Source organism: Malaclemys terrapin, chromosome 6 (assembly GCF_027887155.1).
Source record: "Malaclemys terrapin pileata isolate rMalTer1 chromosome 6, rMalTer1.hap1, whole genome shotgun sequence".
Lineage (NCBI taxonomy): Eukaryota > Metazoa > Chordata > Testudines > Emydidae > Malaclemys > Malaclemys terrapin.
Window position 1 is genome coordinate 39,567,076 of NC_071510.1, and position 25,065 is coordinate 39,592,140.

Consider the following 25,065-nt stretch of genomic DNA (forward strand, 5'->3'; position numbering starts at 1 on the left):
AAGGGGACTGGGGTTGGGGATTGAGTACGAGTGGGCAGGCTGTGGCTAGGAAGGGAAGCTGTGGGGAGAACACTGAGGTCAGACTAATTGCTGAGGGTTAAGAGGGAGACTGTGACTGGCTGGACAAGGAGACTGGAACAAAGAGCCAGGGAGGGTTGAATCTGGGAGAAGGAGCTGGAGCACGTGGGGAGGAGACTGAGACTGGATGAGGTGAGGGAGTTGATGGGGAGACAGTAGGGAGGGAAGAAGAGAGACAGATCAGATGAAGAGCTGGGACCTGGGACTGGCTAGGCAATGGGATTGGGAACAAGGAGTTGGGGTGGGAGGTGGGAACCGGGATTGACTGGGCAAGTAGATTTGAAGGAGGTGGGGAGGGGGAGAGACTTGAGAGCAGGAGTGAGAATGGGACTCGGACAATGAGCCCAGAGGGGAAGACTTGGACTGGCTGAACGATGAGACTGGGATGGCAGGAGAAGCCTGAGGAGTGGAGACTGGGACTGGATAGACAAGGAGATTGGGAGTGGGAGAAAGAGCCAGGGAATGGGTTTGATGCAGGACAAGTGCAGATTGAAGGGGATGGGACAGAAGGGATCAAGCTACAGGGAATGAGCTGAAGAGTGTCTGCCCTAGAGCGTATTTCCCTCTGGAACCTGGAATGGAACCCAAGATTCTTCTTCAAGTGCTTGCTCATGTCCATTCCATTTTAGGTGTGTGCGCAATTGCTACATGCACCGGTGCCGGAAGTTTTCCTCTCAGTGGTATACGTAGGGTACCGTCTCTGGCGCCTCTGGAGTGGCGCGCACATGCCGCGGTATAAGGGGCGCCCCCCCTCAGTTCCTTCTTACCGCCAGTGACGGTGCTGGAACTGCTCCTTGCCTTGGCAAGCATTGCATTACCCAGTGGTTTTCTTCTGCATAGTGTGTAAATAGTTGCTATTTACTGTAATAAGTGATTCTTTTGTGTTTTAGTGTTAGTACTAGTTAACTTAGATAGTCCCGTTGGGACTTTTGCCCAGGGCCGGGGCATGCCCGGTTCCCCGGGCTTTAAGCCATGCGAGCGCTGTCGGAAGCCCATGCTGATTAGCGACCCGCATCAAAGCTGCTTGAAGTGTCTGGGTGACATCCGCCCACATCAGCAACAAGTGTCGAATCTGCAAGAGCTTCAAGCCAAGAACTAAAAAGGAGCGGGACATAAGGTTGAGAGTGCTCCTCTTGGAGTCGGCCCTTGCACCAGTCTGCGAGCCGCCGAAGTCAGAGTGTGTCGTCATCGGTGCAAAGTGCACCTTCAGCACTGACTTCCTGATAACGCTCCCAGTCGTCAGTATCGGCGAAGGGGCTTAAGAAGTGCCAGGACAAAGGGCGCTCCCTAGCTCCACGCGGGGCGGAGGAGCACAGACCCCTGAGGGACAGAGACTCTCCAGTGCCCAGACTAGCACGGACATCCCCAGCGAGACTCTCCAACCATAGATCCCGGCATAGCTTGCAGGATTCCCGGTACTGGTCCCCCATGGGATTGCATTGCCGGCATGGGACCAAGGCGTACCAGTCCCCGGAGCGGTGCCGGTCTCCGAACAGGAGACATCGCTCCCCATGGCACAGGTCTCCAGTGGAGCCACGATGCGGAAGATCCCCGGCATCGAAGGGGACATCGCGGGATCCACAGTACCAATCGGCTTTGTCTAGGTGTCGCTCGTCGCCGTCACGTTCCCGATCGCTGGACTCTCGGTACTACTTGAGGAGCTCTAGACATCAGTCGCTGGATACCTGTTGCCGATCCTCCGAGCTCCACCGCTGGCCTCCGGGCAGTCATTGGTGGGATTCGGAGATCCGGTACCGGTCCTCCTGCAGTGAGCGGCATGGAAGCCAGCAGGAGGAGGACTCTGAAGCCTCATCGGCACTGCGGTGGTCTCCAAGGCATCACTCACCCTCTTCAGACGAAGAGGAAGAGGCACCGGGCTCTTTGAGCCAGTCGCTCTCAGTCAAGCATGGAGGAGCTCCTCCAATATTGCCAGTCAGTGCTTGGCCCCAAGGTCAGTGGCTTCCCCCATGGCAGTTCTGGAACCCACAGGGGTTTCCGCAGGCACCTAGGACTCTCGTCCAGCACTCGGTGTCAGGCGTGTCAGATAGGAGATCGGCAACCGTCTGCTCCCCTCCCCCTGCATTGGATGCGGGATCAGAGCACAGTGCCCAGGAGCTTACTACCGGGGTGGAGGCTAACCCAGAGGTGGAGGTTGCACCCACCCTTCCCACGACCCCGCCTCATCGTCTTCGCCCGACTTCCCAGTCGATGTCTCAGGATGCTGCTAAGGCATACCAGGAGCTGCTTAAGAGGGTGGCAGCAAGCCTGGGCTTACAGGCAGAGGAGGTTAGCGGAACCCTCTGATGGCCTGTTCGACATTCTGGCTGCGGTAGCCCCATCCAGGGTGGTGCTTCCTGTACAGGAGGGGGTGGCAAAGCTGTTGAAAGCCCTCTGGCAAACCCTTTCCTCCCTCCCGCCCATTTCCAAGTGGGCGGAGAGGAAGTACTGTGTCCCTGCTACAGGATCTGAATATTTGTACACTCGCCCTGCCCCAAATTCCCTTGTGGTATCTGCAGCCAACGAGAGAGAGAGACAGGGTCAACCCAGCCCTACTCCCAAGAATAAGGATGGAAAGAGGCTTGACTGGTTTGGGAGGAAGGTTTATTCATCTGTCAGACTCCAGCTCAGAGCGGCTAATGACCAGGCCTTCCTTGGCAGATATGATTTTAATGTTTGGGAGTCTATCGCCAAGTTTGCGGGCGTGCTGCCAAGGAGTCCAAGACAGATTTCCTGGCTATCCTCGAGGAGGGGAAAACGTGGCGAGGGCCTCCCTCCAGGCCATTTCAGATGCAGCAGACTCGGCCACGAGGTCCATGGCCACTACGGTGGCGATGAAGTGGGCATCGTGGCTGATGTCTTCTGGGCTGGCTGCAGAAGCCCAGCTCTCACTACAGGACCTCCCCTTTGACAGCCTGGCCCTGTTTGCAGAGGAAACAGACACAAAATTACATGGGCTAAAGGACTCCAGGGCTACCCTTCAGTCCCTTGGCCTATACACGCCAGCACCTGCTAGAAAGAGGTTCAAGCTGTAGCAACCTCATAGACCTGCCAGTCAGGTGAGGTCGGAGTTTTATCATAAGAAGGGCAAGGGTTACAAGCGCCACAAGGCCTGCAAGCGCCGACAGGACCACCAGATGGGCTCAGCCTGACAGTCAGGTTCATCCTGCTTCCCTCGAGGGAACAAGCGGGCATTTTGAGGGTGCGCCCCAGGGCGACATCCCAGTCTTCAAACTGGCTCCTCCCCCTCTTTGTTTTGCCAATTGCCTTTCTTTTTTCCTTCCCGCTTGCGCCGCAATAACTATGGACCGGTGGGCAGTGGGGTACACCCTGCAGTTTATTTCTGCCCCTCCCTCCAACCCCCCTTCCCTGGCCCTCTTCAGGGACCCTGCTCATGAGCAGCTGCTCAGACAGGTGGTACAGGCCCTTCTACAAGTCGGGGCTGTGGAGAAAGTCCCTGCGCATCAAAGGGGAAAGGGGTTCTATTCCCAGTATTTTCTCATTCTGAAGGCCAAAGGCGGTCTCCGCTCCATTCTGGACCTGCAAGACCTCAACAGATATGTCAATAAGTTGAAGTTTCGCATGGTTTTCCTGGTCTCCATCATCCCTTCCCTGGATCTGGGAGACTGGTATGCCACCCGCGATTTGAAGGACACCTATTTTCATATATCAATATTCCAAGGGCACAGACGTTTTCTGCGTTTCATGGTGGGGACCACTCACTACCAGTTTGCGGTGCTCTCTTTTGGCCTTGAAATGGCACCAAGGGTGTGTGCCCAGGGTCTTCACCAAGTGCATGTCAGTTCTGGCCGCTTACCTCAGATGTCGGGGTATCCAGATCTACTTGTACGTCAACGACTGGCTCGTCAAGGGCTGCTCTAGATCCCAAGTCCAGCACAGCGTCTAAGTGCTGCAGGACTCATGCCGAGCTCTGGGCCTGTTGATAAATGAGCAAAAGTCAACTTTAGTCCCGGTACAGAGGATCGAGTTCATCGGCGCAGTGCTGGACTCTACTGACACCAGGGCGTTTCTGCTGCAGGACAGGTTCGACTCCACATCAAAGCTAATTGCCAACCTCTTTGTGCACCCGATCAGCACAGCCAGAGTCTGTCTCAGGTTTCTAGGCTACATGGCAGCATGCACCTACGTGGTCTACCACACAAGGCTCAAAATGCGGCCCCTCTAGCTGTAGCTGTGTTGCAGTCTACATGTCCGTGAACTCCTACCAGCCTCTGGTGGTACTGCTTGGGAGTCACCTAGAATGGAATGGACATGAGCAAGCACTCCAAGAAGAAAAGACAGTTACCTTCTTCTCGTAACTGATGTTCTTCGAGATGTGTTGCTCATGTCCATTCCATAACCCATCCTCCTTCCCCACTGTCGGAGTTCCCGGCAAGAAGGAACTGAGGGTGGGGGAAACTGGTGGCGCCCTTTATAACATGGCATACGTGCGCCACTCCAGAGGGCGCCAGAGCCGGCCCCCTACGGATACCACTGAGGGAAAAACTTCCGGCACTGGGTGCATGTGGCAAGCTTACACACCTAGAATGGAATGGATATGAGAGAAACATCTCGAAGAACACCAGTTACGAGAGAAAGGTAACTGTCGTTTCCTGAGTCTTGCTGTTCCTCTGCTGTGAGCAAATCTCTGTGAAACCCTCTGAAAAAGTGTGTCTCTAATCCCCCTCTAGCGATCGTCTACATAGAGGATGACAACTTGCTTCTATTATCTGTTACTCCATTAGCAAAAGTGGCAGAGGTCTGTGTGGATCAAATGGTTCAACCTTGCAGGTGACTCATGGTAGAATTTCTGTATTTTCCTTTTTGTTTTCCCTTCAGTTTTGCTTTTTTATAAACCTGGGACATTACACACACACACAAACTATGTTAAAAGAACATAATTAAGGTTGCAAAAGTAAGCACTCAAAAGTTAGGAATTGCCAGAAATAAGATTGTCTGTGCAACCTTTATTTGCCCCCCTTTTGTGTATGCATTATGATTCAGTCTTTATTTATATGATCACGTATTATTTTTTCCACAGGACCCCTGCCTCATTCAGTGTTCAGTTTGAATGGTACACACTAATGAGCAGCTATTCAATATTTTGTTTTCTCCTTGTTGTTCAGTATATGGCCCTAGGCCTTATTTACTGTACACTATCCAAATCTTTCTCTGAAGACAGAATTAATTTCCTCATGGATTTTTCTATGGCACTTGTCCATACAGTATTTTAGTGCTTCACAAACATTATTTAATCTGTCTTCAAAACAGCCCTGTGAGATGAAGGGGGAGGTATTATCGCCATTTTACAGATGGGGACATGAAGCATGATTAAGGTCATAAGTATTTGCTAATTGTGGGTGCCCCATTTTAGATGCCTTAGGGTCTGATTTTTCAGAATACTTTGTCATAGCGGAAACTCTCATTCAGAGCATCATTCTTATGCCTTCCTATCCTGGGAAACGTTATATTTTTACTGCAATTTACAAATGGATGTGTCATGACCTCCCCCTTTCTGGGCACACTCCTTGTTCAACAGTGATGTGTCTGGGTTGCTGGTACAGTCCTTTTTCTCCTCTAACCTTCCTCTCAGGACACTTGCCCACAAATACTGGACAATCTTGGCTGCTTTTCTTAACTGTATTTTGAGGACCTTGCAGATCTCTTCAAAACCCACAATCTAGCTCCCCAATCTCCTCTCTGATCCTGCTCCCCTTTCCCAGGAGCCAGACGACCACCCTTCAAATTCAAAACTAGAGTTCCAAACAAGAAGTCTGGATGTAGCTTTTGTTCAGGAGTCCAAGCCTATGTGTCTCTGTTCAGCCAGTGGCAAATCTTCTTTTTGGCCTTCGTCCCCATAGCATATCCCATCATGCAATTATGCTTAATGATGCTTATTCTATAACAACATTTCATCGTACAATTTCAAAATTAACATAGTTCCTTCTCCGCAGGATGGTTTTTTTTATTCCCTAGTTCTTAAACTCTGTATTATATCTAATTTATGAAATTTTAAAATATTACATTTATTAGTGGTTGTCATTTTTAAAGAACTAGTCCCATAGATATAATATTTGTTTCCTAGTGTTCTTATTCATAATTAAAATACAGTATTAACTATGGCCAAATTCTGCCCAATACCCCATACAACCCACTTGGTACTGAGGAACCTATTTGGCTAACCCATGGTGAACACCAAGCCCGGTATTTGTATGCCCAGCAGGTAAATAGGCACACGGTTACTCACTTTGGTGATATTAACTCGAGTGTCGAGGCCCACATAAAGGCTCTCATTCCATTTAAGACTCACTTAAGACTTTAACATGGGACCATGGGAACTTTCACAAGCTATGAGGTGAATTTCAGAAACCACTGGCTACTTGTACAGAGGACTGACCTGCAGGGAACGTATTATACCAGTGCCCCATGGCTACTCTGGCTCCCTTTTTATTTCTAGGTGACATTTAAAGTGGTGTTGTTAACTACATAAAGCCCTAAATTGTTTGGGTCTGAGATTCCTTAGAAATATTTTATCTTCCCTGGCTCTTGCCATGAAATCCTGGCTCATTTGTAGCTTCTCTGTGATAGATGACCCACCTGAATCTCTGCTGCCCATTTCTTTTGTGGTCATGGAAGGATTTGGCCCAAAATTTTGAAGTGTCATTTAGAAACTATTGTTAGTGTGTGTCCTGCTCCTCGTTCCTTTTATAGCACTGACTGGTTTAGGGCAGTAAAGTGTTATGTGCACATGCTGATACCAGACAGACAAAACAGCTTTTTAAAGATTTGATTAAAGTAGAAAGGCAAATGCATTGTGAACATCCTGTAGTTAACCTACATCCAGAACCTCCTAATGTCTTTTCCTGTTAAAAAGTGTAACAAAAGTTGTGAATTGATAGGCTTTTTTTAAAAACTCAAGTGCCTGAAGTTAGGAACATAAATAAACGACCTGATTTTTCAAAGAGCTGAGCGCATGGAGCTCCCATTGAAGTCAGTGCTTCGCTTCAAGATCCCAGGTCTGAAAATGTTCTTTTTTGTTTAATGATCCTTGATAAAGTTTTCCTGTAGTAGAGAGAGATGGCTTTTGACCACACATTTTCTCAACCTGTCCTTAGATAGATTTTGCAGATCTCAGACACGCTTTTGCTTTGCTCATGTATCTTTCTTGTTATATATAGAAATAATTTCTTCCCAGGCTTTTTCCCTTCTAAGTTCACCCAGGTTATACAATTGAATTGCTTTAAAGATATTCATCTTAACATTGGTGACCTAGTGAGGTTATTGCTATTTACACGTAAAGGCACTTTTCCATTTACTCTTGTCTGTCAATAGTCCATCTTATGATTACACAGAATGAAATATGGATCCATATTTCACTTTAATAATGCAGAAAAGCTCTCTCTAAATATAAAGAAAAGGAATTACATTGAAATCATCAATTTAAACATCTGGTTGACTAGGGGAGATTTTTAAGACAATTATTTTAAAAGTATATTTAGAATTAATGAAAGGTACTGGGGCAACAACTCTGGAGAACGAAGTCTATTTATTCATAGTACAAAGGCAACATGAGGGGCTCTGATACAAGTGGTGAGCACAGCATAAGTGCTTGAGTAGGTAGATGGAATGTGAGCTGGTACAGTGAAAGTCTCCCCTTCTTATCCTATCATCCCTGTCCTGGGAGGACCATTTCTAGTGATGATAGGTCAGTTCAGTCCCTGTGGGGAAAATTCATCTTCATGTACCAGGCCTACGCAAAACGTAAGCCCTCAATATAGAGCCTGAATGGAACTTAAGTGATACCCAGACTTTGTGTGGGCCCTCTGCACAAGTATGAATTTCACTATGTTCATTAGTTTGCACATCACTTTGAGACTAAGATGCATTATATAAATGCTAAGAATTATTATTAATTCTTTGCTGAAAGGTAGTGTCAGCAAGGTGGTGGTTTTTGTGATGCGGACAGCTGTCCACTGAACTAGGTGAGACCATCCAGTAATATTTTTGTTGACCTCTGAATCTAAAGGTCCAGTTATGCAAAAACGTACTAGTAGTCAATGAGAGCTAATCACAGAACTAAAACTATGGCAGGTGGGGTTTTCAAGATTTGGCCTTTGTTAGCCAAGACTTTCTTTCATTACCAGAATGAGATAGAATTGACTGAGTGACCTAAAAGTTGAAAGGCTCTGTTAGTCCCTTTACTAATCTCCAGAGCTAGCCATCCTCCCAACCTAAGCAGATTTTAATTGTTGTTAACATCTGGAATAAGAGGCTGAATCTCACAGCCTGGAGAAAAAACAGTGATTAATTGTTAGATTTCACCAGCAGATTTGGTCTGTGTAGGAGGCCTGCACTTTTTTGAATACCAGTTGACCCCATTACGGAAATGAATTGACACAATCCATATCTGAGGATAGTTTAAAAGCCTACCCATTATTATTTAAGTGCCATCACTGTGCTTATAAGACATAGGAAGATGCAGTCTCTGGCACAAAGATATAGTGTTTATTGAAATGTGTACAGATATTGTTAGTCAATATAGCTGCAAAATGTATCTTTCTTTTAAAAATAATTATAAGGAATTTTTTTAAATTGTAAACAAATCATAGACCAAATACATCTCAATCAAATGAAATACTTAGAACTTGTCTGTCTTCAGTGTATTTATTAAATAATAATAAGTTTAGACTAAGGTTGTCTTATATTTTTGTTGTACTCATAGTGGTGTGAAAAGAACAGCTTGACTAATGTAGCTAGAATTACTTGTATAGTATGACTGAACGTGTCTGATACTGTTTCTTGCATAAAAGGCATATTGGTGTTATGTTTTCATGGACTTTTTTCCTTTGTTTAACAGCTACAGATTCCAGCCCCTTTCATGTTCACCTTCTCTGGAGTGTTAATCATTTCTTAAACATGAATGTGTGTTCCAAGCATTACATTAGGGTTTTGTTAAATGTTTGAAAATAGTATTCCAAGAAGGTAAAATAAGACAGCGATCCTGGTGCTGCTCCCATTAAGTCAAGAACAGAATCACAAAGTGCATAAGAGGTTGCTGTGGCTCACCTCTCATGTACCGTATCTGCATTACCTAGTTCTGGCTCAAGCAGATTTTTTTTCATTTCCCTTTGTGACTAGCATACTCCTTCTCTTGTGAGACCTAGTACCCTGCAGTATTGAAAAATTTTGACTGCAGAGAAGCTAACCTCGATACCGGGCAAATTAGTTGAAACAATAGTAAAGAGTAAAATTGTCAGACACATGGAAGAACATAAATTGTTGGGCAAAAGTCAACATGGTTTCTCTAAAGGGAAATCGTGTCTTACTAATCTATCAGAGTTCTTTGAAGGGGTCAACAAACATGTGGACAAGGGGGATGCAGTGGACATAGTGTACTTAGATTTCCAGAAAGCCTTTGACAAGGTCCCTCACCAAAGGCTCTTACGTAAATTAAGTTGTCATGGGATAAAAGGAAAAGTCCTTTCATGGATTGAGAACTGGTTAAAAGACAGGGAACAAAGGGTAGGAATTAATGGTAAATTCTCAGAATGGAGAGGGGTAACTAGTGGTGTTCCCCAAGGGTCAGTCCTAGGACCAATCCTATTCAACTTATTCATAAATGATCTGGAGAAAGAAGTAAAAAGTGAGGTGGCAAAGTTTGCAGATGATACTGAACTGCTCAAGATAGTTAAGACCAAAGCAGACTGTGAAGAACTTCAAAAAGATCTCACAAAACTAAGTGATTGGGCAACAAAATGGCAAATGAAATTTAATGTGGATAAATGTAAAGTAATGCACATTGGAAAAAATAACCCCAACTAAACATACAATATGATGTGGGCTAATTTAGCTACAATGAATCAGGAAAAAGATCTTGGAGTCATCTTGGATAGTTCTCTGAAGATGTCCACGCAGTGTACAGAGGCGGTCAAAAAAGCAAACAGGATGTTAGGAATCATTAAAAAGGGGATAGAAAATAAGACGGAGAATATATTATTGCCCTTATATAAATTGATGGTATGCCCACATCTTGAATACTGCGTACAGATGTGGTCTCCTCATCTCAAAAAAGATATACTGGCACTAGAAAAGGTTCAGAGAAGAGCAACTAAAATGATTAGGGGTTTGGAGAGGATCCCATATGAGGAGAGATTAAAGAGGCTAGGACTTTTCAGCTTGGAAAAGAGGAGACTAAGGGGGGATCTGATAGAGGTATATAAAATTATGAGTGATGTGGAGAAAGTAGATAAGGAAAAGTTATTTACGTATTCCCATAATACAAGAACTAGGGGTCACCAAATGAAATTAATAGGTAGCAGGTTTAAAACAAATAAAAGGAAGTTGTTCTTCACACAGTGCACAGTCAACTTGTGGAACTCCTTACCTGAAGAGGTTGTGAAGGCTAGGACTATAACAGCGTTTAAAAGAGAACCTCCATGAATTTATCCAGTTAAGTCCATTAATGGCTATTAGCCACGATGGGTAAGGAATGGTGTCCCTAGATTCTGTTTGTCAGAGGGTAGAGATGGATGGCAGGAGAGAGATCACTTGATCATTGCCTGTTAGGTTCACTCCCTCTGGGGCACCTGGCATTGGCCACTGTCGGTAAACAGGATACTGGGCTAGATGGACCTTTGGTCTGACTCAGTACGGCCGTTCTTATGTTCTTATGAACACAGTTAAAAAAAATATGCCAACTTGAGGCATTATTTTAAGTTTTTTTTATTTATGCGGCTGTTACTATTTCAGAGTAGTTTTATTTTCTCTGAATGCCAGTGACAAAACTTTAAAGTAAAGATTTTATCATGAGCCTGTTCACATTGCCACTCCCAGTAGTTTTCATTTACCAGACTTGAATATGTGTTTTAATCTGTAAAGGGTTACTGCAGGTGATGCTAAAATGTTTGATTTTGTTTGTAAATAAAGAGCAACATTTCAGTATCAACTGCTACTTTCAGATTGGTTTAAAGCACAACCTGCAGAGTTAATTTGTGGGCACCAAAGACAAATGTTCAGTGCATCTGTGATTCACGGTTCCTGTTCTGGGATCCTAATAGTTATTAGTGATGTATTTATAGATAAAGCCTGGCATAATAGACCACACAGCAAACACATTAAGTTAATTACATGTTACTACTGGAACTAAAATGGAAGTCTGCCAGCAAGGTGAGCATCATACTTGTCCAATAAGCAAGTCCACAAGATAAGTCACCAGAGTCCGTGGATTTTTTTTTTTTTTTTAGTACATCGAGTTATTTGCAGAAGATTTATAAATTCTCGCTAATGGAGTGACAAGAATTATGATTATCACTGTCTCTTTAGTAGCCTATAGAATCTCTTTTGATATTGAATACTTACATGTTAATACAGTGAAAAGCTCCACAACAGCAGACCATTTTCAGGTAGATCTTCTGGAGAGTATGCACCCCTACCCAGGGAAGATGTTTGGGTATATGTGAGTGGCATGGAAAATGTCCTTGTGCAATTGGCATGGGGAATTGTGGTCCCCAGATGCCTGAGTCTAATGTTAGTAAGCTTGTGGGTGTGTATGCATTGGGTTGTTCAATTTTTTAGGACCATTTAACATTTTTGACATTTTTTCCCTTTATAAGTCTGTACGTACATGCGAAATTGTTAAGTAACCTGAATCTAAGACCTTAAGATCTGAGAGAGTTTGAATATTAAGGTTCTGGTTCTTCTCTTACTTACACCAGTTCTGCACTTGTGTAACTCCAGTGACTTAAAAAGAGTGACTAGTGATTTGTACAAATGTAAATGAGAGCAGAATCTGGCCCTATGTTTTTAGCTTAGCTGTCTTTTTAAAAATTAAATAAAACTAATCCTTATTCTTTCTCTCTCTCTCTTCTGGAGCAGGTTTACTTTTTTAAACCTATTGTGTTAAACATGGAACTTTTTTTAAACCAGAACGAAAGAGAGACATCCAAGCAGAGACTAACCTAGACCAGTTACTAGACAAATCCTGGACATTAGTGTGTAGATCCCTGCTTGACTTGAGTCTCTGCAAATTCTTCTCTAACCATTCTCCTATCTCTGTTTATTCCATGCTAAGCAGATGGCCCAGAAATTAGCCAAAAGCAGGAAGAAGGTGCAGTACAACCTCCATCAGCTTGATGTTATGCTTGTTTATTTTTATTTTTATTCTATTTTTTGCCTTTCTTACTCTTGATTTTGTGTTTTTATTTTCTGCATCCAGCAAGTTTTTGTTCAGGTTTATTTCAGAGTCATCACACAAGTTGACATTTCCCAAAAATCAGTTGCCTGGTTGGCCATTTTTTGTTGCTTATCATTAGCCATTTCATGTTAGAACTAGGGTAAATATTGGATTTATCAAATGGAAACAGACAGAACCCAGAAATACCTACCAAATAAACAGGAATGACATGGTAAAGGTTTTAATTCTGTAAAATGGCATATTAAAAAGAAATTACTCCTATCCTTTTCTAAAGACTATTTTTGGTTAACTTATAGATGTGTCAAATTGCTGGATGCAAAAAAAAAAAATTTCCATATGTACACTCACTTTATATACTGAGATTACTAAAATATAAGTCAATTTTGTTCATGGAGTTCTTAGCTGTCGTGGGACAAATCTGATGCATTTTAAAGTACAAGCATTTGCTCTATATGTTTACAAATGTACATCTTCTGGAGTGGGTTAGTGCTTTAATATTCTGTTGTCTGACCATAAAGACCCTCTTATCAGAACTGCATTATAATCGCTTAATCTGCACCTGTTGTATATATTTTTTCTCACTAGCCTGAGCAGTCACTGTAATAATTAGCATCATATAGAAATCCTGCAGGCAAGAACTGCCCTTAGTCCTGTACATTGCTCATTCGAAAAGCCTTTTTTAATGTGGTATTCATGTTAAAATGAAAATCATTTTGATTTCCATGGAATGATTATACAATTCATGCTGCAGTGGGTTATAACTTCATTTGATCAGAAAGAGGGTAGGGAGTTTGTATGGAATTAACAGTTTTACAAATAATACTGAATCTAACACACTTTCATCCCTATATATAGTTTCCATATCTTTGTGTTTATCTTTAGCTTCTGTAATTTAATACTCTGTTTTGCATTGCTGTTCTGGTGACTGTGTCTTTGTGCACCCCTGTTTGTGATCTAACATCATTATTAAGGCTATTCTGTGATGCATTTGTTGACTCTAAACCATTTTATTTGCAGGCCCCAGAAGGTGAATCTCAGCCCATGACTGAGGTGGACCTCTTTATCTCTACGCAGAGAATAAAAGTGTTGAATGCAGACACACAGGTATAGGCAAAGAGGTGCCCTTGCCAGGGTTGGATCTTGTCAGTATTGTAGTAGTGGTTCACTCTCTGTTGAACTGTTATTGAAAGGTATCACAGTACAGCATTGCAGACAGTCTAGTGCCATTAATATGTCTGTTATCAGTGTCTCATAGCTATTTTTCACTCTAATACTTAGAGAGTTTGGCTGAGGTAGCTAATTCCAAATTCTTAATTCTCTGTGTAGTGCCTGTTCAAACCCTCTGAACTGGGTCTTTGTATTTGGAGTTCTTTTACCCAGTAAATATAACAGCCATTAATTTTTTTTTAAATGGGAATTTCAGTTCATTTGGTGGAACTGACACTGCTGGTTCCCTTTTTTTTTTCCTCACATCTTTTCATACAGAATACATAAAGTTAGCTTGTGTTTGTATATTTACTGCCAGTTGTTCTTACATTGTTAGTATCTATTTACATGATGTCAAAACCATGCTAAGCATTTGCTCAAAGCGAGCACTGATCTCAGGATTTCTCTCCCTCAGGAAACTATGATGGATCATCCTCTGAGGACCATTTCCTACATTGCTGATATAGGGAATATCGTTGTGCTGATGGCTCGGCGGCGAATGCCTCGATCTAATTCCCAGGACAATGTGGAGGCATCTCACCCCTCTCAGGACGGAAAGAGGCAATACAAAATGATTTGCCATGTCTTCGAATCTGAGGATGTAAGGAGTTATTTACTTGGTTATGCTTGAGAATATGAGAACCATTTGTCAGGATAGGATTGAAGTCTGTGGTTGATGGTCCTGTTTGATTTATAGTTACATAAAAAGAATTCATCTAAAAAGAGAAACTCTTCTGCCTTTTGCATATTGGGCCCTTTTGGTTGGGTGTCATCATTAAATGAGAAACTGTAGTGGCAGGATATACATTGTCCATACTTATTCAATTTATGAAAATCTCAGTTGAATTTGTAGATTCAGGACCAGAGTCACCATTGTGCTTTATGCTGCTTTGAAAGTTGCAAAGCAGCTGTAAACTCATTTTAAGCAGCTAGTTAAACTGGGTTCATAACAATGTGAGGACTGTAGAAGGCAGGGTCTGTGGTCCACCACTAGATGGCATACTAAGTTGTCTCTGTTATTCTACCATTGGGTTCTCGCTGTTCTAGGCCCTGACATCTGGGGAAGATACATCAGTCCACACAATTCTCCAGTTTTATGTAATTTTTTTAACTAAGCTAAATAACTAAAGAAAAAATTTAAAATAAAATTAAACACATGGGCAAATCAAATTTAAAATAAAATTTGTTAATATCAAATAACAAATTAATCTTATCACGTTAATTAATACTGAATAAGACAACAATTTTGTGAACTTTATCTAGTAATTTGGGAAGTCAACATATCATGTTTAGCTGTCAGCCTGCAGAATAATAGGGTATTATCAGTTGCCACTGAAACTGAAATACTTATTTCAGTCAGATGACTGCTACAGGGAGGGTCAGATCACTCCTATATTGAAATTAATGTTTAGACTACAGCTCTTCTGCCAGTTAATATAGCCTGCCCAAATTATCAGTGGTTAGGAGATAATCTATTTATTTTCCCTGCCCCTTGAACATAGTTTATAGGAGACTTTCCAAAACAATTCAGAATAACACATCTGGTTACATTTTAGGTGAAAATAACACACCTCCCAACCCATAACATATATGTGTGTGAGATCTTTTAGACAGCGAGGTTATTTAAACCAAGGTCTGTTTTTAGGTCTTTGAGAAACTATTCCATAGGCACCATTCTCAGATAAATTCTGTGGGTTCTATCCACATGCACAGACCTGCTACCGGTCACCTGCTAGAGTTAAAAAGAAAGACAAGTGCAAGAATGATGAGGTAGAGGCATTCCTCTACTAATGAAAATCGGAAAAAGAAAACAAACAAAGGTGATATTTATACAGGATGGCTGTGATTTCTTTCAACTCCAAGATACTGGTATATGGTTGAAAAAAGATCAGTCAGTGGCTTTCTCGGCTCATCTGGTCAATGCCAATGGACTTGCTGGCTGGTTATAGACTGCTTGCTTATAGATGTCAAAAACAGATGTTGAGCATTTCCAGACTCCTATCCCAGATTGGCCAACTGAGGGCAGAGAAAGCATAGGTCTCTTTATTAGGCATGGTGGCATCACATGGCAAGAGGACAGAAGCAATTTTTCTTTTCCTTCAGTGTATGAAGGTGATGAACAGGCTGGTTTCTACCCCTTAGAACTACTACTTAGGAGTTTGTTGGCAAATCAGAATGGGGCACTCCCCTTCTAAAGTCACAAGTGTCACCTAATGAGGTTTGATTAGGTCACATTTATGCAGATCATGATCATCCCCCCATGAATAAATGTTGTCTTGGAAAGTCCTAAATGTCATGAGATCCAAAAACATATCAGCAGTCAGTCAGGCGGTCTTATAGTATTTTGAGACATTCGAGGAGACATGATCAACAGTCTTGGGTTACGTGACATTTTTTCAATCATTCTGCAAAAGTTCTGACTTAAGAATCCAAAATAAATTGGAAAAAATACAGAGCTAGCAAAAAATTGTAACTTTATCTATTAGAAGTAAAGAGCCCTGACGCTCCACAGGGTATATTATCTTAATCTTGTGTCTGTTTGTGTGTATTATAATCTCATTTTCTCTTCTCCAGAAGGACAGCTAGGTAGCCCCAGAAGCGTTTAGTTTTAGAATGATCTTACTCTACCCAACAGCTAACTGGCAATCATTACATCATCAAACACTGGGATGCTGGCCAAAACTTGTCCCTGCTTTAAATTGCCCTAATCTGTTGAGGAATATAATGTGCAAATCCTAGAAAGACTGACATGTTCGAGCAAGAATCACAAGAAACTATGTGACTCTTTCTGTTGCTTCTGCAGGAGCAATTAAATAACACAGAATTTTTTCCAAATTATAGTACTGTGATCTACGAACTCTGTGCCCAAACAATTAAAGTGGTGTTTTAGTTTCAGCTCCATTAAGCACAGGAAGGTGGGGAAATAAATACTTAAATGGAAAGGGACAATCAGTAGGGAAAGAGTTTATTTTTGAGTTTCTAATTAGATATTTTAAGCAGTGGAGACTAAACTATTGATAATGGAACAAATTTTCAAAAGAGCTCAGTGCCAGATTCCCAACTACTCGGCATCCACAGTTGGGGCCAGATTTTCAAAAGAGCTCAGTGCCCAAAATCTAGCCATTTATTTTGGTGCTTAAATGAGAGTTGAACTCTTACGAAAATTTGGCCCAACATACGTGTGTGTGTGTGTGTGTGTGTGTGTGCGCGTGCGTGCAGTTGTGACCGCGTCCTCTTAAGTGCCAGTGATCATCTGTTGTCATCAATGAGAGCTGCACCAGTTTGAGAGTAGTTTAAGTTAGTTAGTCTTTATGAGATGGACAATAGGTAGCAGATACAAATATAATCAGGGTGACTTCAAAAGAAAAAAAGAGGAACAAATATTCTTTTAAGTGTCATCTTTTTCCTATAGATGTGTTCATGTAATGCTGGCTTGCAAGAGAATGGTACTGCTTGTGGCTAAAGGGCAGAGCAGCTCAGGCTATGGCTACACCGGCGCTTTACAGCGCTGCAACTTTCTCACTCAGGGGTGTGAAAAAACACCCCCCTGAGCGCAGCAAGTTACAGCACTATAAAGCGCCAGTGTGAACGGAGCCCCAGTGCTGTAAGCTAATCCCCTCGGGGAGGTGGAGTACCTGCAGTGTGGGAGCGCTCCCGCAGCAGCGCTTTGGAGTTTCCAGTGTAGCCACGGCCTCAGTTGTTGCCTGTGTTACCCAATAGGCATCCGAGAAGCGAATGTAATGTAGTGTTCTTGTTCTCCAGCCTAACTGTCAATCAATGAAGGAAGGATTTCTTTGTGTTTACTTCAGCAGTTCTCATCAGTGAAAGGAAGGCCCACTACTCTTGCTTTTCAGTTGTAACGGCTTGCCTTGCTGGGTTAAATAATTGTTGAGGACAAGATTATGTTGGTTTTTTTTTTTTTGTTGGTGTGTTTAATTTTTGTCAAATGCCTAGAACTTGGGATAGAGGTTCTTTTTATCCATACAGAAATCAAAATAAACTAATACAGAACAAGTTGGAACCTGGTCTTTAGTGTTATAAATGATATTAAAAGAAAAATTGGAATTGATTCAAGTGGCTTAATTACTATGGGGAAACATTTACAGCATGATCATAATTCCAAGTGTCAGTGAACAAGACCATCAGCAATGCTATGTATTTGATATTTTCCTTTCCTTTTTGGGGGGAACTGCTGCAGGCACAGCTGATTGCACAGTCCATAGGTCAAGCGTTTAGTGTGGCCTACCAGGAATTCCTGAGGGCAAATGGAATAAATCCAGAAGACCTGAGCCAGAAGGAGTACAGCGACCTGCTCAACACCCAAGACATGTACAATGATGACCTCATTCACTTTTCCAAGTCTGAAAACTGCAAAGACGTATGTCCCAGTCTTCTGATGATAGTAGCATTAGGCTGGTCTGTCCCAAATGCAAGCTAATACTAGGAGCAAATGACTTTCATCAGGTCAGGCTAGAGCACTCTCCTCCCCGGTAGGACACCCAGTGGCAATTCTGTTTGAAGAGTGAACAGGGAACCGTCAGTTCATCAGTGTTATAGTGATTTGCCATCTGTGCTGTGCGGTTTTACCAAACAATTTTCAAATACACGGGACACTGCACATCAGTTAAAGGAGTTTAAAACAAGCTGTTGATTTAACAAATAACGTACATTTTATGGCAACGTAAGGGTTGATGAAAGCATTTGTCTCCAGGTTTGTTTTAAAGGAGTATATTTTTTTTGCTTGTTTTATTAATAAAGATGAACCAGTGTACCATTGCAGTGTACAGGGGTATGTAATCCAGTCTGTAATCACCAGCGTATTCTCACTGTTGTTGTCCTGCCTGAACCACCCCATCACCACCACCTCCTGGGGTCTTGGTGGTCAGACCTGGTGGCTGGAGTGGTGGTCAAAGCTGGTCATAGGGTCATGAAAGAGCTGGAGCAGCCTCAGGACAGGGCACGGACAAAGCAGGGGGTAGGAACAGGCACAGGGATAGGATCAAGGGCAGGCTGGAACGCTAGGGAGTCCGTAACACTGTGAGGCATTAGGAGGGTTCCAAGCTGAGTAGTGCTGTTGCACAGACTAACTTGCTGTGAAGGTGAAATACCTGTGCCTTGGGGCTATCTGATCTGGGCCCTGCCGGGGAATAGGCTGCTGCAGCATGGCAGAGGGTTGAGTCACTGCAGGTTCTGCTTGAGGGGTGAGTCACTAGCTGAGTGAGCAGCCCTGGTCCAGCTGCAGGTTTGCCTTATTCTCCCCTGCCTCCTCCCCGCCACATTAATATGTTGATTTATTTCAAGCTAGAAATAAATTTGAAATTTGTTAACACATTTGTTTCATTGCTTTTGCTTGGAGTGAGAAAGAGACGGAGAGGTTGTGTGTGTCTGTGTTGGTGTCTATGTATATTGGGTGGGCAAACTTTTTGGCCCAAGGGCCACATCTGGGTATGGAAATTGTATGGCAGGCCATGAATGCTCACGAAATTGGGGGTTGGGGTACGGGAGGGGGGTGATGGCTCCGGCTGGGGAAGCGGGCTCTGGGGTGGGGCCAGAAATGAGAAGTTCAGGATGTGGGGGGGGGGGTCTGGGCTGGGGCAGAAGGTTGGTGTGCGTGGGGGATGGGGTGAGGGCTCCGGCTGGGGGTGTGGGCTCTGGGATGGGGCTGGAGATGAGGGGTTCAGAGGACAGGAGGGGGATCAGGGCTGGGGCAGGGGATTGGAGCGTGGAAGGGGGTTGGGTGCAGGCTCTGGTTGGCGCTTATCTCAAGCAGCTCCCAGAAGCAGCAGCATGTCCCCAATCCGGTTCCTATGCGGAGGTGCGGCCAGGTGGTTCTGCACACTGTCCTGTCCACAGGTGCCGCCCGTGGAGCTCCCATTGGCCGTGGTTCCTGGCCAATGGGAGCTGCGGGGGCAGCGCTTGGGGCAAAGACAGTGTGCGGAGCCCCCTGCCTGCCCCTATGCATAGGAGCTGGAAGGGGGACATGCCACTGCTTCCGGGAGCCGCACGGAGCCATGGCACCCCCTGACCCCGCTCCCCGGCTGGAGCGGGACAAGCACTGAATCCCGCTCCCCAGCAGGAGCTCGAGGGCCGTATTAAAACATCTGAAGGGCCGGATGCAGCCCCTGGGCCGTAGTTTGCCCACACCTGATGTATAGGGATGTGTGCACGCAGGCTGTATTCCATAGCTGATGATAATATGTGTTTGAAACTGTATTTCTATCTCCTAATTCAGGTTTACATTGAAAAGCAAAAGGGAGAAATTCTCGGTGTCGTGATTGTGGAATCTGGCTGGGGATCCATCTTGCCCACAGTTATTATAGCCAACATGATGCATGGAGGACCAGCAGAGAAGTCGGGAAAGCTGAACATAGGGGATCAGATCATGTCAATTAATGGTACCAGCTTGGTCGGCTTACCACTCTCAACATGCCAGAGTATTATAAAGGTACAGGGAATGTTCTTAAATGTTACACATTTAATAACTGTATGGGAATAGTGGAAGACAATAAAGATGTAAATTAAGGACGTTCTCTAACAACACTCATAATTTGCATTTTTATAGCAGTTTCTCTCCGATGATCACAAAGCACTTTGCAAACTCTAATTAATTAAGCCTTGTAGGCCCCTGTGAGATGGGAAATATTAATATCATCCCCATTTTCAAGGGTGAAATGAAAATACAGAGCTTTGACTTGCTTAAGTTCACACAAGACGTCTATGGCAAGCTGAGAATGAAAGCTTGGCTCTCCCACTAGTCCCGTGCCTTAACCGCAAGACCGGCTTTGCCACCTTGGCCTTACTTTGTGTTTCATCATTCACAGAGGTCAAAACTATTAAGAGAAAAAGGGCCAGATCTTGAAGCCAGATCTTAGTCTTGACCAAAACTTCCATTGAAGTCAATTGGAGACTTGCTTCAGTAAGGACTGAAGAAAAGGATCTTGGAATTTGACCCAGAGTGCTAAGACTGATATTACAAATGTAGTAAATTGGACAATTTATATTTTTAAACTATAAAACATATTTGTCTTTTATATGATTATGGAGTTAACTTGTGAATATTTTGAAGTGTACATTTTTATTTCAACCTAGTAACGCTATGGGACATTTAATTGGGACAACTTTCCTCTAATTTACATAAGTATGTGATTGCAAAAAGCAGGCATGTCAAGTGGAGAAGAACCACCTCTGGGGTAGCTGTAATTTATAAGAGAACGGGTATTTAATCATTACTGTTTCATGGAAAGAAAATGATGATTCCATTGAGAATGTCAGAGGCACAACTAAATTGAAACAAATAGCTACCCTACAACTTGCTGCACCACATGATTTGTAGGTCATATACTGAAATGGTACATCTGACATCTACAAATTCTTCTGTAGAACAACCCAGCAAAATGCCGAGTAAAGTTGGATTTTTATGCTCCTTTTTGATGAGTTCTTGCCAGGTGATTTTCATTAAATTGTTTTGAAAAAAAATTATTTTTGTCTGTGTGCCCCTGCCAAATTGCATGTAGGCTGTGGTTGGTTTCTTAGCACTTGAACTCAAAAATTGCTACAAAGATTTAAAATATGTGCATCTGAAAATGAAAACTCTGCACATAGGTAGGTAATAGAAATACTTGAAATACTCAGCCTAGCACATAAACATTTAATGTGTTCTGACCATTACTCTGATTACTGGCCTTGTCTGAGTGCAATACAGTCAAACCTTGGTAAAAGCAGCCTGATTTCCTGAAAAAAACATAATTTGTCCAATAAATCAACTTTCTGCTGCTTTTTATCTTGGACACCTAGAAACTTGGTGTTGTAGCTAGTTTATTCCCTTTACCCAGGCCCTCTTTAAATGAAATTACATATTCCAAGCTCAGAATGTTTCTTAATGATTAGGACAAATTCAACCCAGGATTATGCTGGCATATTCATGACCCTTTCAGGTTGAAGGTGTACCCCACAGATGGAGGAAGGTTGGAGCAACAGAAACTGGCTTCATCCTTCCCCCTGGAAGCCCAAAATTGGGAGGATCTCACCAAGATGGAAGCCAGGGCTTGATTTAGCCTCTGCTGATGTTGAGGCTACTAAGGAGATCACAGCTGAAAACTAAGTCTCTTCCCACCTGAAATGAAAGGGGGTGACAGCAAAAATAGGCTTTTGTTTCCTGGGGCTAAATCCCTACCTTGAGGGCAAGGGTCTGTAGCTGGCATAGGGAGGTGTAATTGTTAAGGAATTCCAATTACACCTCCCTGAACCAGCTATTTTGTTACCAGACCTCTTACTTTTCTCACTTTTGTTCTGCTTGTTCCCCATCCCACATCAGTTATTTCCAAAAGTGTAATTATTTGCAGGCCTGGCATATAGAATATCTGCTTCGGCATATAGAATGTCTGCTTCAGCACATTCCTCCTCCTCCTCCAGAGTCCTTCCAAATGGACGCCTGCGATGGTGTCTTGAGAATCTCCCTGGTTGCTATGGAGATCTCATTCTGACACATGCTTCGATCCCTTTTTTGTTGCCACATTTGGCTGTTGTCATGGGGACTGCTGGCCATTAATCTTGTCCTTCCAATGAGACAATGACCCATAGATTGCTGAAAAGAACTGCAAACTTATCTGGAGCTGTTCATACATCAGTTCTGAATCACATGCAAAAAAAAAAAAAAAAGAGGAGATATATATTATATATATTGTATGTGATTCAGAACTGATGTATGAACAGCTCCAGCTAGACTGCTGTAAAGCATTGCAAACGTATGGGTCATCTTCTCCTTGGAAGGACAGTTTTAATGGCCAGCAGTATGTATATTATCAGCCAAAATAGATATTCAGAGAATGCACAAGGATCTTACCATTGCAAAAATTCCTTAGCATTCAATGAACAGGGCTACCCTATAAACAATTGGATGTTTACGTGAATAATGAGAATACTCACAATTACATTAGAGAGGATTTTTTTTTTTAAATGAGGGATCCAAACCATACTAATCAACCATAAACTAGGTGCTAACTGACAGGATTAGGAAGAAACTTCCTGTTTGGAATTGCTATTCCATATCTTACGTTGCTTTTATCTTTTTCTCAAGCATCTGGTTTGCGTGGACCCCTGGACTAATCTAGTATAGCACTTTTTCTATTCCTATTGGCATGGATTCCCAACATATAAAATATTATGAACTGACTGTGTTTAAGGGATGCATTATTTCTGTAAAATTTAGAAATTGCTTACTAGGAGCCCGTGTTCCTTTTTTTTTAAAAAGGAGCATGCAAAAATATATGTGCAATGCACACTTGGAGTTGCAAACACACATACTTGCCACAAATGAATGCAAACCAGATACTTACTGTTTGTTTCTGGGTATGTAGTCCATAAAGGTCAATTGCCCTATGGTATGTAGATGATCACTGATTGTGATTAGTGTATGCATCACAGACAGTAAATAAAATACATGGAAGTAAATGGAATGAAGTAGAGCAAAAAATACAGTGGGCCTTGTGTTTTGCTGAGAGCCAGCTGGCTGTGGAACTGCCTCTTCTCACTTCATAATCTCATTTGCTTTGGTTCCCAAAGCAGCATGCCCACTTATATCCAGCCTGTGTTGGCTTGATTCACAAGCCGTGCTGAGTGCAGGGCTATGCAGAGACCAGAGAAATGAAATGCTTTGGCACTCTTTCCTCACGGTTTGTCCTCCCACCTCTGAGTGGGTGCATACAACTGCCATAAATATAAAAAGGCAGTTAGACATAGTTGTCAGGAAAATAGACCCTCCTGGGGCGATGGGTGAGAGGATTGAATGGATCTGAACTTAACATAAGCTCCGAAGTAAGCACCCCTTTCCTCACTTAGAATGAAATTGAATATAGCCAGTTTCTTCCTCCATTAAAGGAGAAAGAGAAGTCTAAGAGGCCGTTTTAAATTGCACTTGATTGCATTTGCATATTAATAGAAACAATAAGTATGAACTCCCATTAGTCCAATGGGGATACTTTGGTTACTTCCCCTTAAAAAGAATAGTGGGTTACGTCTGTAGATCAATAAGGATCAATTAACAAAAACATCTTAGACTTAGTAGATTGACTTTGGGCATCTTCTCCGTTTGTATTAGAACATAGGCACGGTCTGATTTCCAAACGAACCTGGTTGCTGAAGGGAAGCTGGTTGATTCAGTTCTACTGGAGATTTGTCCTCCCTCTCCTCCCACCTCACCCCACTTCAAGCTTTTTCCCCAACAGATAGGTGAATGAAGATTTCCTTCTCATTTTTGGCTTCTCTACTTGCTTGGTAATGGACTGCAATGCACACTGGGGTTGTTCCAAAAGCTATTTGCCCCTAGCAGAATGGGACAGACACTCAAGTACTGGGTCTTGTAGAGAGAGGCCCTACAAAATCAGCAAGAATAAACCATATGTGAAAGGTTGGGGACTGTAGTATAACTCCCTGTACAGATCAGGAAATATTTTCAGACCATCAGTAACATCCTAGTCCCATTGATTTCAATAGCAAGGCTTCTATTGACTTCAGTGGAACCAGGATTTTACTCTTTGTGAGTAAATCGGACAGACACTGGAATGTTAAAAGTGGGGTATTTCTCTCAGGCATTAACATAGCCTTCCTTTTTTGTTAGGAATTGTGATTGTTGGCGGTTGTCTGTGTGTTGCCCGGATGTTTATACAGTATTCTAGTGTAGAGAAATGTATGTTCCGTTCTGGACACTTTACAGGGGAAAAAAAGATACTTTAACTCTGGGAGAAAGACAGAGAAGATTAGGTGGGTGGATCTATAAAAAAGAGCGGTGAGAACTTCAAACCGTTTGAGGGTCAGACATATGCAGTCATCTTCCATTTTGATAGTGCTTTGTTGTGGTTAACCGAGATTGCAGAGTGAATGTGATCTTCTCAGTTTGGAATGGGGAAGTCTCTGAGCATTACTTATACAAGCATTCAGTGGGCAGGACTTAAGTAAGTTCTACCTTTTGCATTACAGAATTGAATGCGCATATCCAGGAAAGCTACCTGTTTGCAGCCATCTTAAGTGCATATTTAAGACTTTATTTTTGCAACAACATACATGACAGTTTTCAGCTTAATTGCACAGACCTACTTCACCATCACCACCCCAACCCCGCTTTCTTTAGATCAATGTTCTAAAATAAAGAAATTGCCCACAGGAAGTCTAATTTCTTGGCAGTTTAAAATGACCATGTCAAAATGTTGACAGCTAGAGGTTGACATTGCATCATTCAGTTAACAGGTTGTCATATTGCTTGTATCTGGTACTTATTAGGAATCCTACTTTGTAATGATGAATACACAGCAAACTGCTTGTTCAGTATTATTTCCATGTTAGCATTCAAACTATTGTTTTATTTCAGTGCCAGTTTTTAGCTGTCTCAGCTCACCTGCTCCCATACTTGTCATAGTGTGTATATATATATATTTTTTAAAGGGTTTGAAAAACCAGGCCCGGATTAAACTGAATATAGTGAGATGTCCTCCAGTAACCACTGTCTTGATCAGAAGACCTGACCTCCGATATCAGCTGGGTTTCAGTGTACAGAATGGGATCGTAAGTCGCTTTCACAATCATTAGGTTTCTACTGT

General features: G+C 42.8%; 1 protein-coding gene across 2 annotated transcripts in view; it reads left to right on the plus strand.

Annotated features, from left to right (window-relative positions):
- Positions 1-25,065, plus strand: part of APBA1 (amyloid beta precursor protein binding family A member 1) — a 143,043-nt gene that overhangs the window by 113,133 nt on the left and 4,845 nt on the right. Inside the window, exons 6-11 of one of the 2 annotated variants that reach the window (XM_054032861.1) lie at positions 12,149-12,181; positions 13,286-13,372; positions 13,890-14,075; positions 17,673-17,852; positions 19,707-19,919; positions 24,911-25,030. In XM_054032861.1, the coding sequence (XP_053888836.1) occupies positions 12,149-12,181; positions 13,286-13,372; positions 13,890-14,075; positions 17,673-17,852; positions 19,707-19,919; positions 24,911-25,030 (819 nt within the window). The remainder of the gene's footprint in view (positions 1-12,148; positions 12,182-13,285; positions 13,373-13,889; positions 14,076-17,672; positions 17,853-19,706; positions 19,920-24,910; positions 25,031-25,065) is intronic. The other variant, XM_054032862.1, reaches the window with a different exon arrangement.